This window comes from Chaetodon auriga, chromosome 20 (genome assembly GCF_051107435.1).
Source record: "Chaetodon auriga isolate fChaAug3 chromosome 20, fChaAug3.hap1, whole genome shotgun sequence".
Lineage (NCBI taxonomy): Eukaryota > Metazoa > Chordata > Actinopteri > Chaetodontiformes > Chaetodontidae > Chaetodon > Chaetodon auriga.
In genome coordinates, this window is record NC_135093.1 from 11,044,462 (window position 1) to 11,063,545 (window position 19,084).

General features: G+C 43.2%; 3 protein-coding genes across 4 annotated transcripts; 1 reads left to right on the plus strand and 2 right to left on the minus strand.

Moving 5' to 3' along the window:
* Positions 1 to 242: 242 nt before the first annotated feature.
* kif22 (kinesin family member 22) lies at positions 243 to 7,632 on the minus strand. 2 transcript variants are annotated; one of them, XM_076759228.1, is made up of 13 exons: positions 6,687 to 7,002; positions 6,136 to 6,338; positions 5,902 to 6,029; positions 5,457 to 5,608; positions 4,572 to 4,781; positions 3,754 to 4,150; positions 3,059 to 3,179; positions 2,541 to 2,661; positions 2,158 to 2,329; positions 1,527 to 1,621; positions 1,027 to 1,227; positions 814 to 873; positions 243 to 430 (listed from the first exon to the last, which is right to left on the minus strand). In XM_076759228.1, exons 2-13 carry the CDS (start codon positions 6,321 to 6,323, stop codon positions 401 to 403), a joined length of 1,875 nt encoding a protein of 624 aa, XP_076615343.1. In that variant the 5' UTR covers positions 6,324 to 6,338; positions 6,687 to 7,002; the 3' UTR covers positions 243 to 400. The 2 variants fall into 2 exon arrangements, with proteins under 2 accessions (XP_076615343.1, XP_076615344.1); XM_076759229.1 differs by lacking the exon at positions 6,687 to 7,002 and adding an exon at positions 7,515 to 7,632 and having other exon boundaries at positions 246 to 430.
* Positions 7,633 to 7,663: 31 nt separating this feature from the next.
* Positions 7,664 to 10,165, plus strand: pagr1 (PAXIP1 associated glutamate-rich protein 1). The gene is made up of 4 exons (XM_076759259.1): positions 7,664 to 7,832; positions 8,430 to 8,763; positions 8,842 to 8,930; positions 9,034 to 10,165. The coding sequence occupies exons 1-4, from the start codon at positions 7,664 to 7,666 to the stop codon at positions 9,267 to 9,269; spliced, it is 828 nt and encodes a 275-aa protein (XP_076615374.1). The 3' UTR covers positions 9,270 to 10,165.
* A 583-nt stretch (positions 10,166 to 10,748) lies between these two features.
* Positions 10,749 to 18,458, minus strand: tlcd3bb (TLC domain containing 3Bb). The gene is made up of 7 exons (XM_076759257.1): positions 17,871 to 18,458; positions 16,208 to 16,408; positions 15,830 to 15,913; positions 15,045 to 15,270; positions 14,553 to 14,648; positions 13,015 to 13,124; positions 10,749 to 12,854 (listed from the first exon to the last, which is right to left on the minus strand). The coding sequence occupies exons 2-7, from the start codon at positions 16,330 to 16,332 to the stop codon at positions 12,587 to 12,589; spliced, it is 909 nt and encodes a 302-aa protein (XP_076615372.1). The 5' UTR covers positions 16,333 to 16,408; positions 17,871 to 18,458; the 3' UTR covers positions 10,749 to 12,586.
* Between the last annotated feature and the right edge of the window lie 626 nt (positions 18,459 to 19,084).

The window sequence follows — 19,084 nt, forward strand, 5'->3', positions numbered from 1 at the left end:
AGCTTCCAACACTGAATTTTTAACCGGTGATGGTGCAACAGAGCAGTCTGTGATTAGAGGTGTCCTCCTGTGTCCACCACGCAGAAGACAAGAGTTCACAGATGAGACCAATTAGGTTTTCAAACCAGAAACAGAGCTACTCCCCAGAGACTGTGATTGATCCGAGAGACGATTCAGTTCAAAGCCACATGTGAAACGTGTGCCGCATTTATTCATGTTCATGGAATAAACACTCAAACATTCAATGCCATCAGAGACATTTATTTAAAAAAAGCAATAGTGCGCCATCAGCTGGAAGAGAGTAGTAATTACAAAAATATCATAAAACCAAGCAAAAACGACAATAGCTTCAGAGGGATGAACATTACACATGGGAAGGACAGAAAAAAATAAAAATAAATCATTTTCCCATGGCACTCAGGATGTTTGCCTGGAAAAAATAAAGAAAAGAAACAAACATTAGGACTGAGCAAGACCATCTGTAACGCTGCATAATGATAAGATAAGCACTTATTGATCCCCCAGAGGGGAAAATCTGTCTGGACCAAATTTCAGGGCAAACTATCCAATAGAGACATTTCACTCAAAACCACAAATGTCAGCCTAATGAAGCTGCTGGTGAAAAAGTCAGCAGCTCGCCAATACTAATAGGATTCATCTAGACCTTCATGGCAATCCATTTAATAGTTGTTGAGATATTTTAAATTGGACCAAAGCGGTGGACCTACTGACCAACCAACACATCTGATTACATGGCCCCGCCACTGGCATCGGACACAAAAACACAAATATCTCACTGAGGACATGACTTACCGTCATAAAGGAGGAAAACCTCTTTTCTGTCATACCCTCAACTTTTTTCAGATCATCCAACTGCAAAATAAATCGGACATAAAGTCACCAAGAGTAAATGAAAATCTACAACTATCAAATGCTGAAAAACATCAGAAAAACACAGAAGACGAGGCGCTGTGGGGCGAGTTACACGATAAAACCAGACCTAAGCTCGACATCTTCTGCACCAACCTTTGTGAAGTGACCGTGGATTTCCCTCCAGCCCAGGATAAGCTTTGCCTTCTTGTCGCCAATCTGCTGCAGACCCTTCAGCTCTTTGAGGGAGCCTGAATTGAGAACCTGTAGGATTTTCTGTCTCGACTGCTCCAGCACTGATGTGTCCAGTTGGGACTCCCAGCCATTCTCCATTATGTTCTCTTTACCATCTGGAGGCTGAAAGGAGAGGAGATAGATACAGTTTAAAGACTGCATTTGTAAATTTACAATAGGCATTTTGTACAATTATAGAAAACAGTACATGAAAATCTATTTCTTAATGTCAACATTTATTTGTCTATATTGGCCTGAAAAGGACGTTAATTTTGACCTAATATATTTGAGACTTGCAGTGTCTGCAAGTCAAAAAAACAAATTGAAGCTAATGCACTACGTCAGCTCCTTCCTGATGCTTCCAATTCTGCAGATATGTCAAGCTAAGCACAGCACAGCACAGTCAGGGCTCGGATGCTGACCTCAACCTGGTCTGAAAGCTTCCTCTCTTTCTTCTTGACGCAGACAGACTGCTTCTTGACCACTGCAAGCTGCTGAAGAGGCTGCAGCTGTGACACTGATTGGAAGGAAACCACATATACAATTAATGTTAAATTCATTTAATGCTACACATTAGAACACAATCTGTTCAACAAAGAAAACATTCTCACTGATGGGGGTTGAAACATAATACCTGAAACCAAATTTGGACTTGAAAGAGTCTGAATTTCATATTTTGTTTCAAACTAAATGCGTGAGACAGGTACCAAGGAAAGTTTATCTGGCTCAATCTCCAAGCTGCTGATGGTGTAAAAATAATTCCTCCTCATCGTCATTTGATACATTCTCTGGCTCCCATATTGTGCACTGAGGTCTTGCATCACCTTGCAGCACATCAATAGCTCCAGTGATACAACAGAAAGAATGAGTGAGTAACATGAAGAACAGAGGTTAAATTTAAAAAAAAAAAAAAAAAAAGTTTTTACAAAGTCAATCTCCTCATATAGTACTTCCTCATTCCTGATACATCTATGGTCTTAATATGGTGGTTCTCTGCGTAAATTCATTGAGTTACAATCACACCTGAAATGAATTTGATCGCTTCCGACTGACCTTGAAGGGGTTGGACCACTGCCTGCTGCTTATTGGGCTTTGTGGCAGTTGACTGTTTTTTGAGCAGAGGTGCTGTGTTGTTCTTGAAGCCAGGCTCCTGTTTGTCGTGGGACTTTTCTCCAGCCAATAGCATGGCCTTGCTCTCAAACTCTTTCTGCTTCTCTTTGAGCTCCTGTGTGGGTGCGAGGAGGGGAAGAGCAATCAAATAGAGCTGATCGATCAGTATTAAGATCTGGTGGTATCAGCGTGTGGCAAATCACATACAGATGGAAGAGACAAACGTTGGACCAGGTGCAGATAGAAATGTTCAAAAACCCATAATATATGCAGGATTTCACATAACCCCCTCACCCACCCACCCAGATGCAGGCGTGTGTTATCACCTGGATCTCCTTGCGAGACTGAGCCACATATTTCAGCATGCTGAGTCTGTCTTTGTCCTGGCAGCTCAACATCAGCTTCTCCAGAGCTATTAATCTGTCCATCACTGACGGTTCTGACACGCTGAAAGAAACAAACAAATCAATACTGTGAAAAGTATGTGGAGGGGGCGGCGGTGTGGTCAGGGGCTCTGAAATGCACTCAGCAGTCGAAAGGTTGTCATAAGTTGCCAAGATTCATAACTCATGCAGACTTAAACACCTAATAACAGATGGCAAGAAAGCTGTGCTTGTATCTCTCCTGAAGAGATCTCAGTAGACACAGCAGCTGTAGCCAATGGGAGCACTGCAGAGAGAGTTGCTCTCAGCACAAGCTATAAAATCTTGGCCCACACTAATTTGAGGCTATGGTTTAAGTTGCTGTTGTATGAATTGAATTTGATGCGGTAACAGTCAAACATCACAGTTCTGATTAGCCAGACAAATAATAAGTCTGTGTGTGGGTGCGTGTTGTCTTTAACCTGTGAAAATGTGTGGAGGGTGAGGAACTGTCTTGTTCGGTTTTCCTCTCATCCTTCTGCCTCTTCTTCTGTGGCTCGGTGCCAGACCCGCGTGCCTCGTGGTCTTCTCTGGCCCGCTTCACTGGAGATGAAGGCAGAAGGGAAATTAACAGTTTAGTATTCCGTGCACTCCAGCAACACTGTTTGTGGGCTTCTCTAGAGTGTAAAGCAATTCAGGCGAAGATGGCAAGGCTGCATTGCGGTGCCTGAATTAAGGCCAAGGGAAGAACAGCATCAAAAATGTATTTAAGACAAACCTTTTGGAGACAAAAATGCATGAAAAAAGCAAACTTTTACATCCAGATAAGACATTCATCATGCCAACAAACACTTGGCTAGTTATCATATTCTGGCATGTTCTGAGATGGGACATGGGTGCCCCCTACTGGCCTTAGATCAAACTGTCAGCATCCTCTCCTCTGCCTATTCCATTTATTTCTACACTGACAAGCCCCCTGAAAGGGGGGAAAAAAGTGCATTTTTCAGGTTCGCTGGTGGAGTCAGCTGTCAGTGCACCAAGGCTGAGTCCTTACAGTGGTCAGAACCCGGTGGTTCGGCCCTATCAACATTTCCTGTCCTCTCTCCAGCTGTCACTATCACAAAAACAACAGAAATAAACACCAAAAATTCAGTGCATTTCTCTCTGTTTCACTCACCTGGCAGGACAGGCACAGCCATAGTTTCACGGGTGAAGGGCTTGTTCACAATGAGCTTGGACTTGGCAGCAAAGTTGAGTGCACTAAATGTATCAAAATAGTATTTGTACTCGGGCGCAATATTGGTGATCATGACGGAGTGTGCTGAGCCGCCCAGAGAGTCCTGTAACAGTCGTGTCAGTTTACTGTCTCTGTATGGCACGCGGCCGGTTGTGCCGGAGTTGAGAGAGTCCACCACTTTACTGAGTGTGAAGAGAGACAGGTTGATGGCACCGCTCTCCTTCAGACGGATGCCCTGGTTGCCAGTGCGCCGGTTGTCCTCAGATCCGGCCAAGTCGATCAAGTACAACTTGCCCGTTTGTTGTCTGTGGGGCAGCGCGCGCTGAGTGCGCACAACCTAGATCAGTGAAAAGATTGAGAAGCAATGACACAAAGGTCAAACATGATAGAAACACGGGGGAGGGAGAACAAGAGAAATGAAAGGTTAGATGAGGCAGCGAAGGAGGGTCACGTTTATGATAAAGGATAGGAGGAAAGGATACAGTTAGGAAAAGGCACCACTATGTTTCTCTCCCAGAATAGTCCCAGAAAGCCCAGAGGTTGCTAACAGGAGTGTTGCAAGAGAGAATTGATATCAGCACCAGCTACCAAATCCTGGCCTACTGCTCTGAGGCCACGACCTGTTTAAGATGCTGTTTGAATGTCCACCGACACCCATGCACAGACCAGTTGAATGAGCAAAACAGAGCAACTTTCAAAAAGAAGTATAATTGAACGTGTAGCCTTTTCCCATGAGCCGATCAAATTACGCATCAAACCTTGAGGAGGAGGACAGCGTGACTGCGGCTGGAGCGCTGGTTGAGTTTGGTAGAAGCTGTAGTACGATTGAGGCTGGCAGGGACAAAATGTTTGTCAAAATCTGAGAAGCATGTGATGGTTGTGTGAGTGAGGCCAGGGATGAGGATGTTCTTGTCCTTATCCTCTCTGATCGGCAAATCCTGGGAGTTTGGTGATAGAAGATCAAGTACCTGACACAGAGACAGAAGGAGGTGTTGATGGATGGCACGACATGCAAGCTATTGAAGTTTTTAAAGATGAAGAGAAGTTTGGGGACATCAGGAAGGGAGCAGAGCTACTGTATGAGGCAGGTTTAAATTAAATTGAGAAGAGTGTAGTTTTTCTAATGACACGATGATATGGCCCCAGGTACACGGGGGGTCATGAGCAGTGGAGCAGTGAGGAACTCTGTGCTGAAGTGTAACTCATGTATCAGTGGTTTGACAACTAAAAAGAGGAGGGTTGGGTGGAGACTGGGTTTGCCTTGGTCATTTACATGATAATGAGTTTGGTCCTCATTAAAAAAGAGAATTTATCCTTGTTTATTCTGAATATTTAAACACACACATTCCCCCCAAATCAAGTATTTCTCAACAACTGATCAACAAATGGCTCATTTTAAGATGAACATGCACACAACATGTTAATGCTGATGCGTGACTTTTCTCAATTAGTACCACAAATGCCAACTTTCAACGCTCTAACGCTGACAGATACATTGCTCTAATGGCACAAGTTATAAAATGGGCTCAACTTTTAAACTAAGGGCAACAATCTTATTTCATTCTTTCACTTTCTTAAGCATGGACAGAAAACAAGAAACTACTGGGCCATACTATACTGTGCATATAGCCAATCATTCATACCTTCTCATTGTAAATTTCCAAATAAGACATGCCAATGCTGTAGTCCCATCCTTCATCCTCATCCTTAGCTTTGACTAGATTGAAGACCTCGCGAACAGCTCGGGGAATCACGCCTGGCTGATCTGAACTGCCCAACATGGTGTGGGTTTTACCTGTAAAAAAGGGTGGTGCAAGTTAATGGGGGGAAAAATGTAGGAAATGGAGCAAATTATATACCAAAAGAAGTGAACTTTAAGAGTAAACCATTATAGAAGGACAGAGAGATTGCTTGACAAAACAGATGAATTCAAATTACTGTGACTGGTGACTTCCGAATATCAAACAGTAATAGTCTAATCTAAAAACCTACTGTTTATATCACATTCATTCATACCATTGTGCCTTGATTACTGTCTTTAATATGTAACCAAGTATTCAAGGTACAAGTAAACAATATGTAACATACCAGCCCCTGTTGGTCCGTAGGCAAAGACACTGGCATTCTGTCCATTTAGTATGTGTGGTAGAATGGGCTTCACTGACGACAGGAAAACCTCTTGCTGAGTCGTTTGCTCACCATGAAAAGCATCAAAGCTGAAAAAGGATCACTTTTAGAATTTATTGCTGAATAATAATTAGAGACATTAACAATACAATCATTGTGAGATGAAAACCGTTAAGTCACGCTGAGGACACTGACTGGTATTTGACTGTTTCTGTAGCGTTCCTCCAGTTGACTATTTCCAGGTTTTGTGAGTCCAGGCCTCTGACACACAATCCCTCATCTTTCTCATCTTGAATGCCCATACAGGGTCGCAGACGAACCGCTACCCGAACCCTGGTCGTCTTCTTGTTTCCTCCATCTGTCAACGCCACACGCTGAGCCATGTTTAAAACAAACGCCTGGATAATAACATAAACCAAGTTAGCAAAGCATAACTTAACGTCAAGCTGGCTTTTACCTGTGGAAAGTGTCATTTAAATAATGCAGATCATTCACAGAGTCATTAGATTTCAAATGCCGATACCCCTCGCACAAAGCACTGCAATATTGGGGAAAGTTTTACTCAATTAACTAACGTTGTAGCTTTAATCGGCTAATAACAAGCTAGCTACGCTGCTAACGTTAGATAACTGCCTATACATTAGCTTACTTACGTTAACGTTAATTAACTTTACTTTTCGACCTAGCTTGACTAAAGTTAGTTACTCATTTGCCGACCGAGTTACTAATGTTCGGTTGGTGCTTACCGATACTATTTGCCGATTCCTTGAATAAAACCTGTATTATTCTCCAAGTTTCAGTTTTAGCAACATAGCGAACACTGTCTTTTAACAATGGCGGCCGAGTCCACGAAGCATCTAACCGAACACTTTTCAAATGAGGAGCGTTGTAACAGGAAACGGCCATCAACCAATCAGGCACACTGGCGCCTCTTTGACGTCTGCCGTCCTAATTTTCCAAGATGTAATCATGCACCGAATATAAAAGTCGACACTATGCTATGTAAGCATATGTGTACACCTTTTGAAATAAACCAATAACATGAACAGTGAAGGAAAATATGTTTACTCAAATTTCGCTCAGCATGCTTGCAGACCTGTTTGCGGTTGCGCTCTGCGCAGGAAGTCGTGAGAAAAGTAGATCTCTAGCGCACACATTAGCTGCTGTCCACCAATCGCGCCGTCGGTGGACTATCCATGTGATGTTTAATCAGTGGAAATGCGCAGTCCAGCGGAACCAAACACACCGTCACTCAGTTCTTCTAATCCAAAATGGCGCTATGTTTACGTCTCTACATGACCGTTTATTATCCCTAGCTAGCCTCACGGAGAGCTTTGGTGATGTTATTCACAAGTTTTAGCCACAACACCAGTGATCCACGATAAACCGGACGTTTGCTAATGACAATTGAAGGTATGTTACTTAAGTGTATTTTGCTGTGTAGAGTTAGCTGACGGTAAGGCCTGGCGTTAGCTAGCTAACTTAGTTCAGTCAAAGAAGGGCAGGTCACGTTTGATTTACAGAATGGTAAGCAGTCAACGAAGCCACAACATCAACAGTTATCGTTGTGCTACCTGTTATAGACTTGATGTTATTCTCAGCTAGCTCTTCCAAAGACACCTTTCTTACACACTTAGGGTTACTTGCAGTCGTGTGTCTTTTCCCACAATGCTTGTGTTTTGCAGCTCCGTGGGTTTAAAGTTGACCAGCAGCAGTAGGAAGGATGCAGGCTGAGGCCACAGACTCTTCGCTGAGCGAGGGCATAGAAGCTCTGGGTGTGAAGGATACAGAAAAACCTGCAGCAGTCGAAGAGGAGGGAGGCAACACAGAGCAACAAGACACGGAGATGACTGCGGCCACAGAGGAGGACACAGAAAGCAAGGATGGAAAGGGTAAGTCCACCGAGACACAGAAACAGGGACAGAAAGCATCTGCAGATACACATTAACAAAGCTCACATAAGTAAGCAACAGGTTTTACCATTAAGGGAAAAGTACACATGGATTGATTAATATTTAATGTGACAAAAACCAGCATGAGTAATGTAGGCAATAACACAAAGTAATTAACCGTAACTGGCAGTAAACTATAACTGCTTATGTTAAAATATGCAGGTTTGGAATAAGTGTGAAGTGTAAAGAGCAGAAAACGCAACAGGGTATAACCAATTATGTATATATAGATGTAGATATATAACATTCTACAGTATGTAAATATAAATAAGGTGTAAGTTAAGCGATATCAATCATGCAAACACTGAACATGTTCAATTCATCACTATGTGTCAGTTTAAGAAGTTGTTCTCACTAAAAAAAATTTATTTGTAGAATGTATAAATAGTCGCCTACATATCATGAGTTACTGAGGTGTTATAGTTCTGTGTGATGCATAACGAAACCAGGTTGTACTGTTATTCCCAGCGTGGATTTTCCTTTCACTCAGCAGCTTTTGTTAAACTGCCTTTCTACACATTTTTTCTGCCTTCTCAGACAGAGACACAGATGCAGCGGAAGGAGAGGCATGCAAGGACGAACCTCAGGCAGACGCTGGGGTGGACGGCGAAGACGGAAAGCAGGCGGCAGCCGTGGACGGCGAATGGGAGCTTGCATACAGCGACGAGGAAATGGAGGACCCCAAAAACTGGATGCCCCCTCCTGCTGAGATCAAAAGACTCTACGAGCTCCTCGCTAAAGGGGAGATGCTGGAATTGGACTTTGTGCCCCTTCCTAGGAGGCCCCCTACACCTGAACGTACCCCCTCACCTGACAGAGACGATGAGGAAGAGGCGGCGAAGGAAAGGGAGAGGGAGGAGAGAGAGCGCAAGTCAGTTTTACTCTTTTCATCATATCATATTTAGTTTGCGTACTAGTACTGTGTGGTAACTTCCTTTTTTCCCCCTAGGCCTCCAACTCCTACTGAGTTTGACTTTGATGATGAGCAAATGCAAGCCACTCCGAAAAATGCCTTCATCAACAGACGCAGAACACCAGGTGTGACGGGCAGTAATAACTCATGATATTCTCAAAGCACAGTTCACGCGATGATTTGGTGGTTTTTTGGAAATCCGGTTAACATTTTTTCCTTCCCTCCCAGGATCTTCAGCCCGCTCCTCTGTGAAAAGGGAAGCCCGGCTGGACAAAGTACTGTCAGACATGAAACGCCACCGAAAAATCGAGGAGCACATCATGCGCACGGGTCGAGATCTCTTCCGGACCGAGAAGAAGCTGGAGGAGGCTCTGTCTCCAAACAGCCAGAAGGAGCGGGAGAAGGAGAGGGAACGAGACAGCAACCCCAACACCATCTTCTCCCCGAGACAGAGGAGATACTGACGCAGTAAGAGATGAGGACTTGCCCAGAGGCAAACGAGGCCAAGAGCTTTCAGAGGCTTTCTCAAAACTTGAATTTTTTAATGTAACGAGTTTTGTATGTTTTCTATTTGTGTTTTGTATATTGGCAATAAACATTTAAACCCTGGAGAATGTTAGCTGATCTGTAATCAGTATGCACTAAGGGTGGATGATTTGGAGAGAAAATCCTCTGTAACAGCATATGATTGTGTAGAAAATTACATGCTTGGGATGTATTTCTGGCTAAAGCAGTCAGTCAAATACCAGGCACGTTATGGTACACCGTCACATTTATGCAAAAGTTGTATCAAAAAAAGCAATATTGTATAGTTGTGCTCATTGATGCACATTTCCCACAATGGCCTACCACCAGTGGTGGAATGCATTTAAGTACATGTACTCAAGTACTGAACTTAAGTACCAATTGATTGTACATCGCAGAGGCCAATGTGGTAGTGTTTTACTCCACTAACATTTGTCTGACAGCATTAGTTTCTAGTTACTTCTCAGATTTTTGTCCGCCTTTCCAGTGAAATCCATGTAGCTTCTGATAAACTGAAGGATGAAATGTTCCTTTTTGGCTTGAGAAAAGCTAAAATAAACTATTTAAAACCCCTCTTGGAATAGCTTGAAAATCCATCGTCATAAAACCGGAAACATTGTTTTTCTGAGCTCATGAAAAATTGACTCTTTAGAGACTTGTGGTTCTCAGAGGGCGGCGACACTACAAACATCTGATGATCTTCCTTAATATGAAGCACTGCTGTAGATAAAACCACCAAACTATGAAGAAGTTGAAATTAACTCCATTGAACATCTACAGCAGTAAAACACATTCAAGCAGCAGGAATATTAATAAAAAACATAGTAAAACACTGGCACGGACTGTTTCTCTGCAGATTGAGCACTTCCACTTTTGTACATGAACTAATTTAAGCAGGTAATACTTTGACATTACTCAGGTTTTGAATGCACGACATAGTTTCAGTGTGATAACAGTACTTTTACATGAGTAAAACACATCTAAATACTTCTTCCACACTAATGAGATACTAAAGAGATATCTATCATACCAGAGATTGTCTAAGACAAAACTACACTGAGACAATAGAAAGTCATCTAATGTCAGTGTGCTGACGTGCTGTTGGGATGGAATTCTATCCTTGCTGATTGTTTTCCTCACGATGTGTGATACTCCCTTTGGAAAAAAGCCCCTTATAAGCTTTTTCATACTGTAGTAAGTCATCCAGGCTGAGGTCAGTGCTTACAGTTTAACAGATGGTTAAGTGTTGAAATCATTCTAGAAATTCTTGGATTCTGGTGCCCTCTAATGGCTCACTTTTACCCCATGATGGAGCAGCCATGTCCAAATTCCCAAACTAGGTTAATAACTTGAGAAACAGCATTTGATAAATTCTTCGGCTCAACTTGGGGAGAAAAAAAAAAAGACTGGAGGCAGGCTCAGGACAGAGAAGTATATTTTAGCTAAGATTGAGTAACAATACAGCCTTCACATAAGGCTCAGAAGCATATAGTATATGTATGCATAAATATGCATTCAAAACCACAAACCAAATAAATAAATAAATAAATACTTACAAATAAATAACAAGCATTTTTGTGGAATATACAGTACACCAGTTGAAATGTTTTAGTATTGTCAAGAAGCAGTACCTTATGAACTCATGGAACAGGGGAATGGATATTCTGTGTTCAACATGCCCACAGTTGTCCAGATGTTTTGGCACACGCTGCCCTGTGTTACTGGTTTCTAAGCTTTGTTTCGTTTTTTAATTTTTTTTAAAGACCTTTTTCCAGGACAGTGAAGCTGCTTTAACAGACATAAAATGATAAAACTAGACGGTCTGTTCATCGGTTTATGGAACCTGTGGTTCAATGAATCGAAGCAAATCATACAATTTAAAAGCTTTTAGGAATTCGTGGGCTTGATGACGGTTAAAAAAAATAATCATTAAGATGAGTTGCCATGGACAAATGTGCTGCATGTCAATCACAAGGGAATGCTTCCCTCCAAGATGACTTTTCACGTTTGTTTCCCTTCAAACTGCAACATCAGCAGTCCCCTAACAAAGCTATAAATACTCACATCTCATGGATCCCTTAGTGAAATATTCCAGCCAATCAAATGGATATTCTGAGATTCACATCAGCACCAAACTTTAAAAAAAACAAAACAAAAAACAAACACATGAAAATTCATTTTCAAAGCGACTGCTACTGTGCATCACTTCCTTGAATGCAAAAAACACTTGTGTTGTGATACCAGTACATGGAATGAGGTCATATCTACACTGAAACGAGAAGCGCTGCCGTAACCTGCGGGGGGAGGGGGCGGGGGGCGGTTGTGTACACTAAGCTGTAAAACAGTGAAATGTTTGGTTTTAATGCCGAAATGTTAAAAAAAAAAAAAAAAAAAAAAAAAAAAGATGCAGAAATGAGACAAAAACCTAAAACGAAACACGGAAAATCAACATCGGCCTAATACTGACATGGAAATACGGACAATTTTACATCTGCTATGTACACCCATCACATTTTTCTGTCTGAAGCAGCCTCGTCTTTCTCCTCTGAGGATACGAATAAATAAAAACGGAAAGAAACTGCAAAGAATGGGGGAGATCGGGATAAGGCAGCAGAATACAGTCTTATGAGAGTCTCTCCCTTCTAAAGGTGAGCCAGTCTGCAGGTTGGTTACATTTTGTTAGAGTGACAGTGACTACATAGAGGATACAGATAATAAACACTAACAAGTCAAAATACTGCTTAGCTGGGATTTTTTTTTCTTTTTTGAAGGTCTTCTTCATTACTAAACTGAATCCGGCCTTCCGTCTACAGCAAATGTACTAACATACAATATAATACATTCCTATTTTCCTGCTCTTCCTATACCGTGAGGCAGAGAGGACTGAATTTGATCTACATGAGGGAAATCGCCACCTATGCTTGCTATACATCCAGGCAAATTCCTCTCAGGTCAGTGCATGTTCCTATCTGTCACGGTGCCTGATGACATCTTTACACTGAGTGCACTCTAGTTTCCTACAAACTGAGCAGCTGAAGTACTTGATGGCCACCAACCAACCAATTAGCTGTTAAGAGTTTGGCTGATGGACGTAAACACTTCAGCACTATTTGAGGCCATCGTCTGTAGCTTTCTCCATATTGCTACTTGTTTCAAGTCTCACTTTTCCCCTCATAAGCTTTTTTTTTTTTTCCTTTACATACTCATTGGTACATTCGCCTTCCTTTTCCCTCCCCACCCTCCCCCTCCACTCTTCTCAGTGAGTGGCCAGCTCGGGCTCTGTGGAGCGCGCGCTGTAGCCATTGGAAGGCTGGGGCAGTGCGTTGCCATCCGTCTGGAGCTCCTTGGCTGCAGCTGTACTCGCATGTGGTCTCTGAGAGCGGGAGGAGCCCATGAATAGTCGCAGGGCGCCCCTGCAAATTAGGGAGAACCAGTAGAGCTGTGGAGCCATGAGCAGAGCGGCGCCGAGGTTACAGTGCCAGGGCACCGTGAGAGGAACCATGTGGAAGGGAATGGACGCGTACCTGGATCCAGACGGAGGGAGACATAAAGGATTCGTAAGCGCGTGTTCTGAGTCTCGGTTCCATAATCCATGAGGCAGACATCACGAGGCGTGCGAGTTAGCGACCCAAGCTCAGCAAGACAGCAGAACATGAGAAAACAGAGATGGAAAGACAGACATACCTTCCATAGACGTAGTAGAGGTAAGGGAAGAGGAGGACTCGACAGATGAAAAAAGTGATCAGCATAAGAGCCCCATTCACTTTGTGCAGGAGAGTGTGTTGCTGTTTGTACTGAGAGCGGGAAAAAAAAACAAAGGGAGAGGTAGAGAGAGAGAGAGAGAGAGAGAGAGAGAGAGAGAGAAAGAGAAGCAAGCAGTACAGTTTGGTGAAAGCTGTTAATCTTATTTACCATTGTTATATTGTTAATACTAACATTGTTATATGTGTTAAGAATATCTGCACGGACTGATCGAGTGGCGAGGGGAGAGCGCGGGATGCCATGCAGCTGCTTGATTTCTACAGGAGGCGGTGAAGCTTTTCTTTTTTTAAATCCTCATTTGTTTACAGCGGATGAGTTCACTTATCTTCAGCAGTCAACCTGCGTCCGCGAGATAACGCTGAGGACAAGTTTACACACATTCCGCTAAAAAAAAAATAAAAAAAAAATTAAAAGATTTTCCACTTGCCCATTCTCTAGTCTCATATCCGAGAATTACACGGCAGCCCATCAACAAACACTCTTTTGTTTTTTGTTATTCATTGTTTTGTTTTTTCTTGGCAGATGCCATTAGTGCCTAGTTTTCCGTAGCACACAATGCTATTTGCTGTTTGCTTCCTAAACCCAACCGAGTAGTTTAGATGCCAAAACCCAACCAAACTGCAGCTGAAAACTGAAAATACGAGTAAGAAGAAGAAGAAGAAAATGAAAATATTAAGTCTAAAAAAGAAAAGTCAGCAATGAGTTTTACTTTCACAGGGGACTGGAACCCCAATTTTACCAGGGTCAAAGTCCTGTGCTCGACCCCTTAATCCACCATGACCACGTTCCTCTGTGAACTTTGTCACTCTTTATGCTACATCACCTGATGACAGGTGTAAACAGCCGAATAGCTGCCGTGTGACTATTCCCACCCGGGTGCAAACAGACAATCTACAGGTATAAGAGGGCGGCTCTACGAGGTCACAGCTTTTAGCCCCACTGTTGTTTATCACATGCACTGTTGTCATGGACGGGAGGGGCAGGGTGTTGAGTGGTAGAGGGTAGAAGGACAAGCTGATACTGTATCTGCTGAATATCCAGTCTAAATACTAGGGGCTATATTCAGAAGCTAACAGCTGTAGGAGTCCCGGATGGGGGACGAGCAGTAAGCAGTGGAGGGGCCACGTTCACCCGGACACTAACACAGTGTACACACATCAACACAAACTAAAAACAAAACCGAGTGGTGGGGGGTGGGGGGGTGGGGGTACAGCTCCTACAGCATGTATCCAAACAAACTGTGTTACCAATTAATGACTGATGTTTCTGACAGTGCTGTTCGTGTGAGACACAGTCAACAGGAGCCGACGGGCATGAGGCTGCATGCCGGGAGTGACCGGAAATACATTCTCCATTGAATGAAATGGGGAAGAGAGAAGTGGAGAGTGCAGAGGAACTTTAGTGTGACACATGCACATGCAACGAACGCACGCCAATCTCTTGTGAACCACGACACTTACCTGGATGAGGATTTTTCCTAAGCAGACAGACGGAGTGCTGAGCTCAGCCATGAACATTATACCCTGGAAATAATCTCCCTTTCCTTGTCGCCAAAACTAGAGAGAGGAAAAGAGGTTGGTTATTTGTCTGGGATGCAAAGTGAAATGATTTCTACTTGTGCATGGCGTTTTCATGTCTCCACCGGCAGCCTGGACACATGCTGAACACTGACCTTTGCACAACTTGAAAAATGTCTGCGATTGAGTTGCAGCTTCTCTCAAAGTACACTGTTAAAACTTCTCTGATTTAACTGGATTGTTTTAATTAGTTTAAGCATAATGAGGTTATGTCACGCTTCTAATCCCTGTGTTTACATGCACACACAGCTAGAATGCACTGCCAAGGCGATAAATGCCTATACAATTCAGAGCTGAAGCAATCAGTGTAATTGCTTATCAAAATAGGTGCCAATGAATCTCCACCCAACAGAAAGAGCAATGTGTGACAGTTACCACAGAGACGGGGAAGCAGACGGTGACCATGACAACATGGTGCAGCACCATGAGGAACTCGCGACGCAAGTAGCTGGTCAGCGCTGAGCTCATGTGCCGGGGTGCTGCCGAGGGCTCCTCGTGCCCTTTGACCTGTAGCTTGTACCAGTAGCACATAAACATTGCGTAGATGTCGTACACGAAGTAGGGAACAGCAAACATGATGTAACTGCAAGTCAGCCAATGCCTGTGTAGAGAGGAAGAGAAGGCAGCTTTTAAAACAGGAAAAAAAGAGGACCTATCAATTAAAGAGCATGAGCAAAGAGTTCAGTCACACAGAGCTGCGTGACCAGCAACAACACAACTTTTCTAATTGCATGTTTGCCTGTTAGGTTGGTAACTAAAACAAGAACATTTGACTTATCTATGAAAACCAGTGCAGTTACTACTCTCAAAAAAGAACATCTTTTCCCCTCTGCAACCCAGAATAATCTCAGTGGAACCCGTCTCACCTGAATTTACAACCATCTAAAAAGAGCGATTAAATGCTTGAGGCAGTTTTAAGGAGAAAAAACTTCAGGGATAGCTGAACTAAAAACTGATTATATACAGCACCTGAAATCACATGACAAGGCATCAATATCCAATTAAATTTTTGGGTTACATTTGTAGCTGATGTATGACGAGAAGTCCAAATCTCCTGCAGCCTTGACCTTCCTGACAGCTGACATGCTACACCCATTGACAGACAAGACATGCTGGGCAAATGGGCTGCAAAATATTCTGATTAGCATTTTTTGACTTACTGGTCCTCAATGATGTCCTCGCAGGAAGAAGCAATGATGTAGCCAGCTGAAGAAGCCATGACTGCCTGCACTGAAGACACCAGCCTGGGAGCAGAGAATAGCACGTAAACGAATGTATTTCTCATTAGCCAATGTGGTGAAACCTTTTATACTGTTTAGTGAATGCATGGTAAGAAAGCAGTGGCCTTACTCTTGCACGCAGAAACAATACAGCTGAAAACAGCAACCGGTCATACAATGTCATGCAAAAAACTGCATGAGCCTAAAACTAAAGCAACTTGGATGGAACTTTTGGCAGCACACTGTTGTGCCCCTATAAGAAATGTGAGTGTAGAGTGTCAGGATGACACTGAAAACAATGTTTTTAGAAGGTCTCACCTGGCAGATACAATGACTGCATCTCCTTCGCTCCACCTCAGTGCTGGGATTGTCTTCAGGCATTGTTTGGACAGCAGGAAAAGGCCTGGAAAGAACACAGACCCAGCAGCTAGGATGGTCAGCATGGTCCCCGGTGATCTGTCTGAGAGGCAAAAAGTGCAGTGGGCAATCTGGTCCTTGAGATCCGTTGCTCTTTCCCCTCTGTGAAAAACACAAAATATCAACTGGTGAACAAACAGTTAGCATTGATCTATACAGTGGCAAGTCCCATGAGTACACATTTGCCTGTGCTTACCTAGATAACAAATAAAGCAAATTATCAAAGTCCAACATATGTGGCAATACAGTATTCTAGCTCCACTGAAGGTCTGGCCATAAGCATAATAAAGATGAAGGGGGTAGATGGCCGGGGTATCAAAGACAGTCCAGCACAATGTGGAAAACAGCTTTATATCAATGTTGAAAGAGGGCAGTGCATGGGATCAAAAGCGGAGGGGGGGCTATATAAATGCTGAGCACAGGGACAGAATATCTGATAGAAGGCCCTTTTGTGCAGCATGCTGCCCTGTTCATCTGATGACATCGTAAGCATTATTCACTTTCCCATTTATTCCGACGGCGACCGTGTGGTAGTTCAATGCGGTTTAGCAGCTTGCTTACACTAAACTAGCTGACTCATTAAAAAGTTGGAAGTCCATTAGCAAAATACGCATTGCGCTATTTTAAAATCCCGAACGTCGAAAATATTGACATGGGCATAGGCTGCTGGTGCTCATAGTTCCTGGCAACAACACCAGCTAATGATATTTGTCTGGAAAACGAATTTAAAGCCACCGGTGGCAGGTAGCAAACCAAATAAACGAATGGAGACCGGCTGTAGGTTGACATATAACGTCAACTAAACTAATCTCATATGGACGCTGAGCTACCAACCAAACTGTTAATGCTAACGTTACCTTAAAACGACTTTGTCTAAATTGTGCAATGCTTAGTTCAAGAGCACATGTCAAAATCACTTGGTGTATTAAACTACAGCTAACTTAGCTAACGTTATACAGAACGCTTTCCATAATATACAGCTTTGCTACGAGCTAGTTACGCTAAAAATAACGGCAGATAGCTACAGGTAACGCCGACTAACGAGATTTGTTGTTTGGTTGTCAACTTGTTAGCTAGAAAAACTGGGTCAGTCAGGAAGCACGTATGTAGGTTTGGTGAACAGAGACGATTTTGCTAACACTTAATTTCATATGTCACCCCGGTAAGCATGACCAACTGTCTGCGCCGCTGAACTGCCTGCTAACAATGACGCTCAGACCGTTAGCTAACGGGAGCGTCACCCAGAATGTGGCGTTAGCTTCTAGCAGTTAGTCACCGCTGGTTTAGTTAGCAAGCATTTCGCTTTGACCGACTCTAAATAACGGCAATTAGCAAGATGATGACACCCAATTAACAACAACTAATATTTGAATGTACCACCATCCATGTTTGTCACTCATTGATTGCGGCGTAATGTTGACGTTAAATTGATTGGTTAGCTTGTTATTTGTTTGTAGCAGTTAGCAGTAGCAACTAAGCTAACCGACACAGTGAACGCTAACTGGCTAACAGATTGGAGTTTGCACATGTTCAGAATAAATGAAAAATCTAAACCAGCATTTACACAGAGACTCTGCAGAGTCCAGTCAGCGGCCAGTCGAAACTCGTGTCCTGCAGAAAGCGTTTAACGTTAGAGATGTCCCAGGGGTCTCCGCCTCGATGATCCGCATGTTTATGTGGCGACTTCAATGTCTGAAGGGTAGCAGCAGCGAGCTAACGCTAGCTTGCAGCAAGTTAGATCGACATCTAGGTGAGGGCAGCTCACTAAGAGCATTGGTGAGTAGCCTGCGATTTAGCCAGTTTCTGTATACGGCTGATTAAAGCACGAGAAACCGACGATAAGCAGCAATGACACAATCAGATCCAGGTGTCAACGTAACGATAGCGGGTCCTGTCGCTATGTCATCTCATCTGTCTCGCAGCAGCAGACTGGTGATGCCGCTGCCTCAGCTTCGCAGATGCAACGTTGACTCAACGCTGTGGACTGCTGCGCCAGCTAGTTCCTACAGGTCCAGGCGGCAGATCATGACATGACGAGAAATATGCACCAGTCACAGCACTGCATTTTGTAAACTGGGTTTTGTTGCGTTACATGAAGGGAGACGCTGGATGGATTGCCCAGCAGCATCTATTCCTGCTGCATTCATAGTTTGCAATATCCAGTCTGTCCACTTAAATAATAAAGTAATTTGCATGACAACAAAATGACTCCGCATTTATGCATTTAATTCAGACAATCACTAGAAATCTGTGAACTGTACACACTTAGAGAAGTGTTGATCTTTGACAGGCTCTTCATTTGACCTTTGAAAGGACCAGCACTTGCAAATAAAATGATCAGTCATCAGTCCTCAGCTGCACTTTATCAAAGATGCCTGTTTGGAGGACTCAGGGCTGTGACATTCAGCAGCCTTGTACACTGTGACATGTTTGGAGACATGCAGATTACATGACAGTCAATGCAGCACTGTTGAGGCTTTGCAGTGATAAGCTCTGTGCTCAGAGTTTATGGCATGTCAAAACTGTTGCTGTTAAATCTGTAAATTCATTCTAGTCTATTTGTGGTCCCTCCTCAGATGAGGGGGCCGTGTGCTCAGTCTGCTTTTCCTCCTCAGTCCGATGCCCCTGTTTTAGGTGTCAAACCAGAATTATGTTGGACAAATTAAGAACAGCGTCACAGTTTTTCTTACAGTCAGACGTACAGCTCTGAAGTTGGAATAGGAGCAGTCGTGGAAAATTGAATGCAACACATGGCACATTTGACATAACTTATAAGAC